Genomic DNA, 12,355 nt, shown 5'->3' with positions numbered 1-12,355 from the left:
CCGGCTGTTTTTTGGTTGCAGCCATTATTGTTGTTTGGCGGGCCCAGGCTGGGGATTCGAACCCGCCACCTTAGGTGTATATGGCTGGCGCCTTAGCCACTTGAGCCACAGGCGCCGAGCCAGGGGTGTGATATCTTGAAGTAATCATCTAGAGTGAGCCTGGGCAGAGATGGTGGGGGACATAGCCTAGGTCAGCGGTTCTCAACCTATGGGTCACGACCCACAGGAACTGTATTAAAGGGCCGTGGCATTAGGAAGGTTGAGAACCATTGGCCTAGGTGTAGCTGGTCACTTGGTCCATGGCTCCCCCTGGGGGATCCCTGTTCCCCCACATCACATTGGTGGAAGCTGAGAACATGAGTGACTGAGTGACTGTCAGAGGTTACCAAGGAAGCTAGAGTGTATGGAGGAGAACGCACTGCCTGGCTTCTGCTACTCCTCCTCCACTTCTCTGAGAGAAGAAAACCTTTTTGCCGTCACAACATAGAGCATTGTGGCTGCTTACCCAACAGCACTGTCACGCATAGGCCCTCAAAACCCAGCCAGGGAGACCCGGCTGTGCCCTGCACACAAGATCCAGCTGGCCACCTTTCACAATGAAGGAGGTTCCTGAAGCCTCACCCCAGTTCACAGTCTGCCCCTTTGGGAAGAGGCCTCATTCACCTCTGCCCCAGATGCATGTTGGAGCAGCCTCCCTCCTCATTCCTACAGGGGCCGACTGGAGAGGAAGATCTTCCCGAGGGCTCTCACATCTCTGATCCTGCCTCTGGTTTCTTTGTTCCCTGGGCCACCTTGGGTGACCTGTGGCTCCTGCTCTGCACCCTTCTATCCCAAGCTTCTCTGCTGGGGGTGAGTGGGGACCATGCCTGTGTTATTGAAATAGTAAGAGATAAATAAAACCCTCCACTGCCGTGGAGCCATCCTGGGAGTGCTATTAGCTCCCTATGGTACAATCTTCTCCATAAGGAACCTTCTTCCCACTCATAGTGGGGTAGACTAGGGACATAACAGATCATCTGAGTCAGTCCTACATTATCCCCCCTTCGTGCTTGAGGCCACTGAGGCTCAGACAAAGCCAGTAAGTGGCAGAGTGAGTCTCTAAAAACCACTCTTTCTATCACCCAAGCTGCCTCTGTAAAGAGTATCAGTCCAATTTCCAGAAAATCTCAGTGGACATATCAGTGAAGAGTTACTTTCTTTTTTTTTTGAGACAGAGCCTCAAGCTGTCACCCTGGGTAGAGTGCTGTGGCATCAAAGCTCACAGCAACCTCCAACTCCTGGGCTCAAGCGAGTCTCCTGCCTCAGCCTCCCAAGTAGCTGGGACCACAGGTGCCTGCCACAATGCCCGGCTATTTTTTGGTTGCAGCCATCATTGTTTGGCGGGCCCGGGCTGGATTCGAACCCGCCACCTTAGGTGTATGTGGCTGGTGCCTTAGCCACTTGAGCCACAGGTGCTGAGCCAAGAGTTATTTTCAACATGGGGCAGACCCCACGCTCTGGCCCGTAGCTCACCCATCAAGAGCCCTGGCTCCAGGTCCCAGCCTGGTTGTGTGACCTTGGGCAAGTTCCCTAACCTTTCTGGGCCTTAGTTCCCTCATCTAAAAAGGGCAGTAGGGTGGCGCCTGTGGCTCAGTGAGTAGTGCACTGGCCCCATATACCAAGGGTGGCAGGTTCAAACCCGGCCCCAGCCAAACTGCAACAAAAAATAGCCAGGCATTGTGGTGGGCGCCTGTGGTCCCAGCTACTTAGGAGGCTGAGGCAAGAAAATCACTTAAGCCCAAGAGCTGGAGGTTGCTGTCAGCTGTGACGCCATGGCACTCTACTGAGGGCCATAAAGTGAGACTCTGGCTCTTAAATAAACAAATAAATAAAAATAAGAAGGGCAGTAATATTTCTTAGTACCTCATAAGGTTATTATGAGGATTAAGTGAAGATAAGAGATAGTACCTGGGTCAGTAAATATGAGTGAGCATGGCAAGGATCCTGGCAACTGGGTCTCAGGGTCATGTGTCCTGTCAGCTTACCTCATGGCCTGGTGGTCATCTGGGAAGCCCAGTCCAGGTAGACTGTGAGACAGAGGGAGCTCAGGGAAGGAGATGAAACAGCTCAAAGTCAGATAGCCTGGGACTGAGTCTACTTTCTTGTGGTGGAATACGTGACACCTGTCTGCCTTATAGCTATGATAAGCAGGGAGTGACACAGTGTATACATTTTGTAAATTTGTAAGGTGTTGTCCCTCTCTCTAATGACTTTGCACAGTTCCCTGGTTCCTGGAGCAGAGGATCTCAAAAATTCTGGGGGCAGAGGTGATTTGAGGAATGATTCAGGGAATGCCATGAGGGGCGTTGGAAGAGGTGATCTAGTAAAACTTCAGAGCAGCTTTATCCCTCTCTGTTATGTATAATGGGGTTGTTACAATAGTTGCTTTCCTTTAAAAAAATAATAAAGCATAGTTCTCTGCTAAAAACATTAAGAACAAAAGCCCTAGTTCTGTGCTGTCCAGTACACAGTCCCACATGGCTAGTTGGAGTGGAGAAAGGTACTAAGTGTAAAGCACATGCTCCATTTTGAAGACTTTTTTTTTTTTTTTGGAAACAGAATCTCACTCTTTCGCCCTTGGCAGAGTTCTGTGATGTCATAGCTCACAGCAACCACAAACTCCTGGGCTCAAGCCACCCTCTTGCCTCAGCCTCCCAAGTAGTGGGGACTATAGGCAGCTGCCACAACGCCTAGTTTTTTTTTTTTTTTTAAGTAAAGACGGAGTCTGGGGTGAGGGAGTGTCTTGCTTCTGCTCAGGCTAGTCTGGAACTCATGAAATCAAGCAATCCACCCTCCTCTGCCTCACAGAGTGCTAGGATTACTCACAGCCATGAGCCACCATATACAACCTTGAAGACTCATTAATAATCATTAATTTATATTGATTATACTTATGTTTTGAAGTACTTTGAATATACTGGGTCAACAAAATTATTAAAATGAATTTCACTTGTTTCCTTTCACTTTTTAAAATGTGATTACTAAAAAAAATTTTTTTTTATTGAATGGTATTGCCCTCATCAAAATGATTGCTTCCACATCAGGCCCTTAATGTGCACTATTTCATGTAATACTCTGAGCAATCCAAGGAGTGAGGCAGATACTATTTCTAAGTCCACTTTACAGATGAGGAATTGAGGTTGGAGAGGAACTACCTCAAAGTCATCCAGCCTTGCTGGACCTGGAGCTCAAGCAGCTCCACTCAACCTCAGATCCCTGCTTAGACACTTCCCAGGGGGCAAAAGAGACTCTAGCATAGCTCTTCCAAATAAATAGAACTCCTCCCTGCCTCCCTCCAGTAATACCAACCCTATTCTCTCTGCCTGGCAGTGGCCTCTCTCTATTCGGAAACCCTCCTGGACTCCCTCCACCACCTTCCCTAAACTCCCAGGACCCGAAGGTCTCACAGTGGCAGGTCTCACAGAATCTGCACTCCAGCTTGACAGCTTCCTTGCCCGGGGCTACACCCAGCCAGAGAAGAGACCTTCCTGGCCATTCCCCTGCCGCTTCTAGTCTCCCCCCTCCTAGCGGGAGCGGCTGGGTGAGCGGAGTCAGGCGGCAGGTCTGCGTCCTTCAGCCGGCCTAGGGGCGGCACCCGGACTTGCCAGGCGAGAGACCTGATATCCCATCTCAGAGCCTCGGGGCTGTTGCTATTTCTGCGTGATGGAATTAAGCCCGTCCAAATTAGAAGGTGATATTTCATCTCTAATTGGCGAGTTCAAAAGGCCCCTATCGCACTCCGCGGCCTCCGGAATGTGTAATTAAACAAGGTGATTTCTGACTCACTCCAGGCCGGGCCTGGCCCTCCGCAACCGCCGCCCGGCCCAGGGGCAGACGTGGCTGTCCCCGGCCGCGCCCGGCACCCTCACCCCTTCCACCGGCTTCAGGTGTTCTGGGGAAGCGGCTGCCTAGGCCCGGGGCCAGCGATATGATCCGGGCTGCGAACGCCGCCCTCGACCCAGAGGAGGCCCCGCGGGGAGCTGCAGCCGGAGGGCTCAGGGCCTCAAGCGGACCGAGAGCCCTCTCGGACGCTCGGGCCGGGGAGGGCAGGGGCTTCCAGCCGACACTGCCAGCTTCGCCCTGGGCCGCCTGCCAGCCGCCCCCGGATCTCACTCGGCAGCCAGGCCACCCCGGGAGAGAGGTGGAGGCAGGCCGGCTCCAGCGCACGCCCGCTCCGCCGCCTCCTTGCCCCCAGGCAGGAATGAGTTAACGTCTGCGCGGTCTGGGAACCGCGCGGAGGCCCGGGGCTGCCGCACGTCTCGCCCGCCTCAGCCCCAGCCGTGGTAGGAGGGGCCCGGGGCCGCCCAGCCTGCCGGCAGCTCGCGCCCCCAGATCGGTGCCGCCCCCTGGCGGGCCTGCCGGGGACAGCCGGCGGCCGGGGCGGGGGCACCGCAGCGCGGAGCCGCCCCGGAAGGTGCCCGAAGGGCCCCGGGACAGGACGGAAATGTTCTCCCCGCGCACGGACCGGGCCTTGCCTACACTCGCTGCTTAGCACCCAAACTCCTCTCCAGCTCCCTCCTGTGTCCCCGATGCCAGAGGGGCCGTCGCTTCATTCCGCTTGTTCCATTCGGGATTTTTCACCATTGAAGTCACCTCCAAAATGCCACCTCATCCTGTGTAGTTTTAACTTCCGAACTTTCTGCCCCTGCCCCTGTGGGGACAGAGAAGGGCACCTCTTGTGTGCCAGACACTGGACTAGGTGCTTCATTTCATCCACAAAACGCAAGGTATACATAGCAAGATCCTCGTTTTCTTAGATGAGAAAATTTGGCCAGCTTCCCCTTTGCCTTCTACGGCCCCTGTGTCTGTCTGATGCTAAAGCCGCTCTGCAATCCACACCCAACACTGCCGTCAGAGGGAGCTTTGTAAAACAGAGCTGAGCCCCGTACCTCTCCTGCACATCAAGTTCAAGCTCTGCCAAGCAGGATCCTTCCTGACTCAGTCTTATCTCCCCTGGGCTTCAGCTCCACAGAAAAATTCACCCGGGGTCTCTCCTTGTGTCTTAACGGGACATGCTGCCCACCCTAGACTTTGTATGCACTGTTCTGAACTTCTATAACTGCTGGGCCAACTCTCATACAACAAAATCTCTTCTCTCCTCCTCCTCCTTCCTCTCCCTTAGAATTATCTATCCCAGGGGTCCTCAAACATTTTAAACAGGGGACCAGTTCACTGTCCCTCAGACTGTTAGAGGGCCAGACTGCGGCCCTGGGACCAGTTGGCTGCTAAGCAGCACAGGCAGTGGCGGCAAAAACACCCAGGTGGCCAGATAAATGTCCTAGGCGGCTGCATGTGGCCTTTGGGCTATAGTTTGAGGACCCCTGATCTACCCCATTCTTTCCCAAACAAGCTGTTAATTTCCTCACTTCATCAATCTTAAACAGCCCAGGCTGGTGGGGGATGTGGGTAACTGGAAGGCTGTGCCTATGCTGGGTAGGGAGGTACATGGGAGATCTCTGCACTTTCAGTGGACCTAAAACTGCTCTTGTAGTAAAAAGGCTGTATAATAATTTTGAGGAGAAAGAAATGTTTGCGTTAGCACTGCAGATAGAAAAATCATAATTGTTTTCTGTAAATTCAAGATGGCCGTAAAGATAAATATGTTGAAAGTATAGTGCTTTAAATGAAAAGTATTTGCCCGCCCGAAACCCTAACTCATCCATTTACGTAACAGGCACCAGAAGACTCCTCTGGGAATCCATGTAACCTATTACTTCTATGTGTCTAGCTGCCAGAGGACAGAAAACACTGCTCACAGCCTCTCCCACCCCCATGTCCCCCAGCTGGCTATCCATTCCTCCCCACCATCCATCCATTCATTTGTTCCTTTATTCCTTATAATTTTACTGATCATCTTGTTTGTGTCAAGCCTGAGTCAAGTGCATACAGTGGAGAAAATCTACCACACACTTGTCCTCCTGGAGTTGAGTCATAATCCAGTGGGAAGGGGGGGGATGGTGTCTAGACTCAGGGCCTAGATGCCACCTGCTGTGGGTGAACATCCTGTATGCCAGGACACATGGTACCTTCCACCACTCTGGGAAAACACCTGCTCAAGAGCCCTTAGTTTCTTTGAGCAGTGGCTGGCAGGGGAAGGTGGGCTGCACTTCAGCTGAGCATAACTCACAGGCTCTGGAAGCAGGCTCAACTTTGCCTAGGAAAGGAGGGGCCGTGGGGCTGAGCTCACCCCTATGAGGGGAGCCTGAGCACCAATGAGAGTTGGGCCTTGGAGCCCAGAGACCCAGAGAGATGCAAAGAACCACCAAGGAGTGCTGCCTCTGTCTCCCACCAGCTCACACTGCCTCATCACATGTTCCTCATACCTCCATTTATCTGGTCTCAGCTGAGGAAACAAAAGACCAGACAGGTTGAACAGCCTTGTCCTGGGTCACCCTGTGATGCAGCAGGTCTGTTCAAAGCCCACAGCATTTCTGTTATAGCTGTCTGTAACTCCACCTTGTGCCAGACCCACACTCATAGAGGAACAACTCCGCCCTCTAAGCCCCTTCTTCCTTCAGCTTAAGCTAGAAATCTCCAGCTAGCAGCATCCTCTTCCTAAGAGCTGGGAGGTTCCATCCTTGCATTGTACTGCCCAGCTATCTCCCAAGGCCAGACACAGGCTCCAGAGGATTCTGGCCCAAGGGTCGGGGGAGAGGGCTGAGCCTTATTAGCATGGTCTTGCTGGCCACCATCCTTCTGCGGCTTTGGAGCTCCAGTTCCTAGAGCTCATGCACAGCCTCAACAGCCTCCCCTCCCTCTCTGTCTCTCACCTGGCTGGTAGACAGAAGGCCGGATGCTGGCAGTGGTGACAACTCGGGCCTTGGGTGCAGGGGCAGCTGGCCCCTCGCTGTAGCTGGTATGGGTGGCTGGTGCTGGAGAGGTGGCTGCTGCGGGGCTGTAGGAAGAGGCCTGGGGCCTGGAACCAATGGGGGAAGAGTTACAGCAAGAAGGACAGCCCCAACTGGGTCCTGGGGCCTGCAGTCACAGCAGGCTGGCCCCCTGATCTTTAGGAGCCTCCATGAGAAGGACACCTGACAGAGATGTCCCTGGAGAGCTGCCAGAGGCTGTGAAGGCAAAACCATGGGGGTCTTTGAGGGGAGGAAGTTGTTCCTTGGGTGTCTGGTGCCACTGCCTTTATAGAGAGAGAGGAGAGCCAGCAGCCAGACAGGATACAAGGCAAACCCTTCACTGCTGGATGGGCCTGTGGAAGGCAGCGAGGCAGGAGAGAGCAGGGGGGTGAGGTGGTCAGAGCTACCTCAGGGCACAGACCATGGGGCACCTCACAGCCTCAGGCCATCTGGCTTCCTCCACCTACCCTTTTCTATTGTTGCTAGAGGGAGCAGCAAAGAATGGGTTTCTAGCCAAGAATGCTCCACGGAGGGCTCAAGAGAAGCTAAAAGGCCCCTGAGAGCTCCCCTAACACATCCCTACTACCCCCCTTCTGCACAGGATTCCTATTGCCCCCTCCTCTGACTGGGTTAGCTGTCAAGGAGCCTAGAGTTGCCTTTGCCCCTCTGTGGCCCAAGGACCATGGGACCAGAGATGGAAAAGTGTCTTAGTTCATTGCCCTCAGGAAATGCTGAAGGCTCCAAGAACTCCTGCCGTTCAGCACCCTGTTTAACCTTGTCTAATCCTCTATTTCTCAATTATGTTTGTTTGTGAAACTCCTTTCTTCATTGAAAGCTAAGGGACAGCTTACAGAACACACCCCTGGTCTATCCCTGTGTGGCCCTGCATCTTTCTGATCCAAAAGGGGACCACATGACCACACACAGGGAAAATGGGTTACTGACTCCTGGAAATACACTGCTTGCCACCCCCACCCACCCCTTGGCTTCCTACCTTCCATCTACCTGTCCTCCCTGGGCCTGGGGCCTGCTCATCTCTGCTGAGTGGAGTAGGGTGAAGGAGTGCTTCCTCTGTAGGGCTCTGAGAGAGAGGTGGCCCTGGGATAGAACTTATCGGCAAGCTCCTGAGTGGATCTAGAGGGGTCTACAGAGCTGCCCAGACAAGGCAGAGATAAAATGTGCCTTGGGGAGCCAGCCTGGGGGCTGTGCAGACTTGCCTTGTGAAGCTGGTGAGTTTCTGGCTGAGTAAGGACACTGTCTCCCCTCCCTAGGTCCACCTTCCCTTCCCTGAGTAGATTCCTATGCTAAGGGCAGTGGAGTGGGAAGAGGAGGAGAATGTCCAAGAGGTGCCTGGATTCCACTGTGGTGGGAGAGGGTCAAGGGTCAGTGGGTCTGAGCTGGACTCTTTCACCGGTGGCAGATGCTTTGCCAGCATCCCAGGAGCTATCGCAGGGAATAATGTTGGCAGAGGAAGCAGAGCCTTAGGATACACCATGAGAACTCCAAGGCCATGCTCTAGTGAAAGGCTGGGGGGTACACTCTTATGGACTCCTTTTAGCCCAGTTCCCCTCACCCATGTGTAAGGTGGAGGGGCAACTGGGCTCAGAATGTAACCCTGTGCCCTCTGTTCTAGCCCCTTTCCTTGCAGGGCAGCCCTTTGAGCCCCTCTTCAAGTTCCACTCAGGCCCTAGCTCTCTGGCAAGGCAAAGAAGGAAGGACACACCTTGCTGAGAGCATCCCAACAGCTCCAGGAGCTCTGCAGGGTTGAGGCTTCAGGGATGAGGCTGGACTGCCCCCAGGGCTCCAGCACTTAGCGCTCCCCCATTCAGATTGGGAGGCTTCTTCTTATGCAATAACTAGGAATTTTCTTGCCCTGCTCAGAGTTTCTTTTTGGTGCAGGTAACAAAACCCTTACTTGCACAGATTCTGGCACAGAGAGGGAAGTAGCTTGGCAAATCCCCCCAGTCCCAGTTTCACCCTTGAGGTTAGGCTGCGGAAGGGCTGGGCTTAGTGCCACACGGGCCATGTGAAGCTGGGATGGGGACCACATATAGGTGTGCGGGCCACTTTGCCTATATCAGTCCCTCCTCAGGCTGTACCCTGACTTGGAGAGGCATGTCCTGTCCAGTAAAACATTAGGGAGCAGTGTGAAAGGCCGAGAAAGCCACACTGTGACCCCCAAACGTCAACTGGACAGCTCCAGCAAGCCCAGAGAGCTGGGTCTGTCCAGCCTGTTGCCCTACTTGGTGACTGTAGACTGACTTGTCCAGCCCGCACTCTATGCCCCTTTGTCCTCCCCTGGCTTTTGGTCTCTGCCTTTCTGGGTATGTTGGGATGTAGGAACTCCTAATACTTGTGTCTTTTTTTTTTTGGAGACAGAATCTTACTCTTTTGCCCTCTGTAGAGTGCTGTAACATCACAGCTCACAGCAAACGCAAAGTCTTCAGCGTAAGAGATTCTCTTGCCTCAGCCTCCCAAGTAGCTTGAGATTACAGGCGCCCACCACAACACTGGGCTATTTTTTTTTTATTGTAGTTGTCTTTGTGGTTTAGCTGGCACCAGCCTTGGTGTATGTGGCTGGCACCATAACCACTGTGCTATGGCTGCCGAGCCAATACTTGTGTCTTTTATATGTGCTACGTGTTTTATGCACATTTTTTCTGTCATGGCATGATACAATAGGTGTTTGTTAAATATCTTAACAGATGAAGAAACTGAAGTTTAGAGAGGTTACAGACAGTAAATTGTGGAGGAGAGATTTAAATCCCACCATGCCAGGTGCCTCTGGAGTTAGCACGCTTCTCCATCAAGAAAAGAAAGGGGGCGGCACCCATAGTTCAGGGGGTAGGGCGCTGGCCACATACACGGAGGCAGAAGCACCGCAGCTGGTGAACTTGGCCCAGGCCAGCTAAAACAATGACAACTGCAACAACAACAACAAAAATAGCCGGGCATTGTGGCAGGTACCTGTAGTCCCAGCTACTTGGGAGATTGAGGCAAGAGAATTGCTTAAGCCCAAGAGTTTGAGGTTCTGTGAGCTGTGAAGCCACAGCCCTCTATGGAGGGCAACATTGTGAGATTCTGTCTCAAAAAAAAAAAAAAGAAAAGAAAAGAAAAGAGAGGGTAGAGATGTGGGCAAGTTAGCAGCTAACTTCTTTCTGACCAAATCTGACCTGCCTTTGTGCCCAGCTCAAGGCTCCCCCCTCCACGGAGCCTTCCTTAATTTCTCCAGCCCACATGCATGACTTTCTTTCTCCTTAATCCTAGTTCAGAAACAAAGACTTTCCACACAACCTTCCTTTGTTATCTAAGTGTGTGTGTGTAAGAGAGAGAGAGTTTTCCCTCTCTTACTAGAGCAGCGTCCAGACAAAGGCAGTGCACTGCACTGAAATATACCCCGGCTTCCTCTTTATAGTGTGCACCAAGCTGTGCTGGTCCCAGGGTCCTAACCACCTCGGACACAGACACAGACAGACAGACCCAAACCTGTGCCTTTCCTGCCTCCCTTCCCTAATGTGAGGGCCAATACCTGGGGGCAGTTACCTTGGACTGTCCGCAGGGCTTGAGGCAGGGGCTGCAGCAGAGGCGGTGGCAGCATGGGGTGGCGAGGCTGTGCTGGGAGAGGCAGCAGCAGGCGGCTGGGCAGAAGCAGGTGGCAGCGGGGTGGCAGCCTGGCTGGTGCACACTGGAGCATGCTCAATAGGGGTGCTGATGAAGCGGACCGAAAGAAACAACAGGTCAGGGGGTCTCAGGACCCTGTGGGGCCCCTCTGAGCGGGGGTGGAGGCCGTGGCAGAGGTAGGCTGGGCAGAAGCCCCCCAGGTGCTGCACCAGGATCCTGGAAGGAAAGTTTAGACCACAGGGAGGGTCCTGGGAACATCAAAAACATTCTCAATCAGCTGGATGCAGTGGCTCACACCTGTAATCCTAGCACTCTGGAAGGCTGAGTCAGCCAGATTGCTTGAGATCAAGGGTTTTAGACCAACCTGAGCAATAGTGAATCCCCATCTCTACTAAAAAATAGAAAAATTAACCAAGTTTGAGGTTGCTGTGAGCTAGCTGATGCCATCAGAATTCTAGCCTGGGGCAACAATGTAAGATTCTGTCTCAAAAATAAACCAAACAAACAAACAGAAAAAAAAAATTCTCAATCCTGGAGGATTTCCCCAGGATCCCCTGCCCCCCATTTTTCCGTGCTTTCTAATTTTTTTTTCTCAGCAAAACACAATGTGGTAGAAAAGTAGATTGAGTCATCAGCCCAGGTTCCTCTTCATTCTGTTTTCCTTTCGTCCTTCATCCATCAGGGGCATGCATTCCTTAGGCTCCGGAGTGTGCAACCCTGGGCTTTAGTCTCCACAGAATGCAGGACACTGACAATACAAGTGGATGAAAGCTACTGTGCCAGGCATATCAAGGTTACCAAGGAAGGGGACAGTGTGGTATGGAAATCAAGAACAGAGACCCCTGTGCCCCTTTTCTGGATAAAAGGGGGGCAGCAGGTTTCCCTATGCCCTTGGCTAGGGGCCTGGCAGACATAAGACATTTGGAAGACCCTGATGCCTCTGGGTGAGCACCACAGAGGGTTTCATACACACTGAAGAGTGGCATAGACTATGGCTCTGAGCACATTTAAAAGACTTTGTAACTGAGAACAAGACAGATACTACTCTGCTAGCATGAATCAGCATGACCAGATGGGATGGGGAGATCCCAGCAAGCAGGCAGACCATGACTATGACCAAGGACCAGGTCCCCACATATCTCCACCTAGATGCCTTGGCCTTCTGTAAGTGCCTCTTCCCAGCACCACTCCAGGAAGACAAGAGCAGTCAGAGCCTAGGTTAATGGGATTAGATTTCGGCTACATGTGAAATGAGGCAGAGAATAAAATTTAAATTACAGGGGGTGCCCCTGTGGCTCAGTGGGTAGGGTGCGGGCCCCATATACCAAGGGTGGTGGGTTTGAACCCAGTCCCAGCTAAACTGCAACAAAAAAATAGCCGAGTGTTGTGGTGGGCGCCTGTAGTCCCAGCTACCCGGGAGGCTGAGGCACGAGAATCGCCTACACTCAGGACTTGGAGGTTACTGTGAGCTGTGACACCACATCACTCTACTGAGGGTAATAAAGTGAGACTTTGTCTCTAAAAAAAAAAAAAAATTAAATTACAAGGAAACAAAGGAAGGCACATTCTTTGCTCTTTGATTTATATTTGGTATTTGTAACAATAGTAAAAGGATAAATGCACAGTCTGTAAAGTGGGAATAATTCCCTGCCCTATGCTGTGCACTTTGTTCATTGACTTCATACCATGAGCCAGGCTTTATGTCTTTAGTTCACCATCACAGCCCTCTACGTGGGTATTAATAGATGAGGAAATGGAAACAGAAGGATTTCAATTGCTCAAGGTCCTAGAACTTACCAATAGGAACAGCAGAATCTGATCTAGGGTCCTTTCTTTTTTTTTTTTTT

At 52.3% G+C, this 12,355-nt stretch overlaps 1 protein-coding gene across 4 annotated transcripts in view; it reads right to left on the bottom strand.

The window, feature by feature from the left end:
- Positions 1–12,355, bottom strand: part of LDB3 (LIM domain binding 3) — a 74,011-nt gene that overhangs the window by 25,717 nt on the left and 35,939 nt on the right. For 3 of the 4 annotated variants that reach the window (XM_003803015.3, XM_003803013.3, XM_012813522.1), the window contains one exon: positions 6,810–6,955. In XM_003803015.3, coding sequence (XP_003803063.1) covers positions 6,810–6,955 — 146 coding nt within the window. Of the gene's footprint in view, positions 1–6,809; positions 6,956–10,430; positions 10,596–12,355 lie in introns of all 4 variants that reach the window. The other variant, XM_012813523.2, reaches the window with a different exon arrangement.

This window comes from Otolemur garnettii, unplaced genomic scaffold (assembly GCF_000181295.1).
Source record: "Otolemur garnettii isolate 467f Iridium unplaced genomic scaffold, OtoGar3 scaffold00275, whole genome shotgun sequence".
In the NCBI taxonomy this organism is placed as follows: domain Eukaryota; kingdom Metazoa; phylum Chordata; class Mammalia; order Primates; family Galagidae; genus Otolemur; species Otolemur garnettii.
Note: the sequence above shows the minus strand (reverse complement) of the source record. Positions and strands in the feature narration are given on the sequence as shown.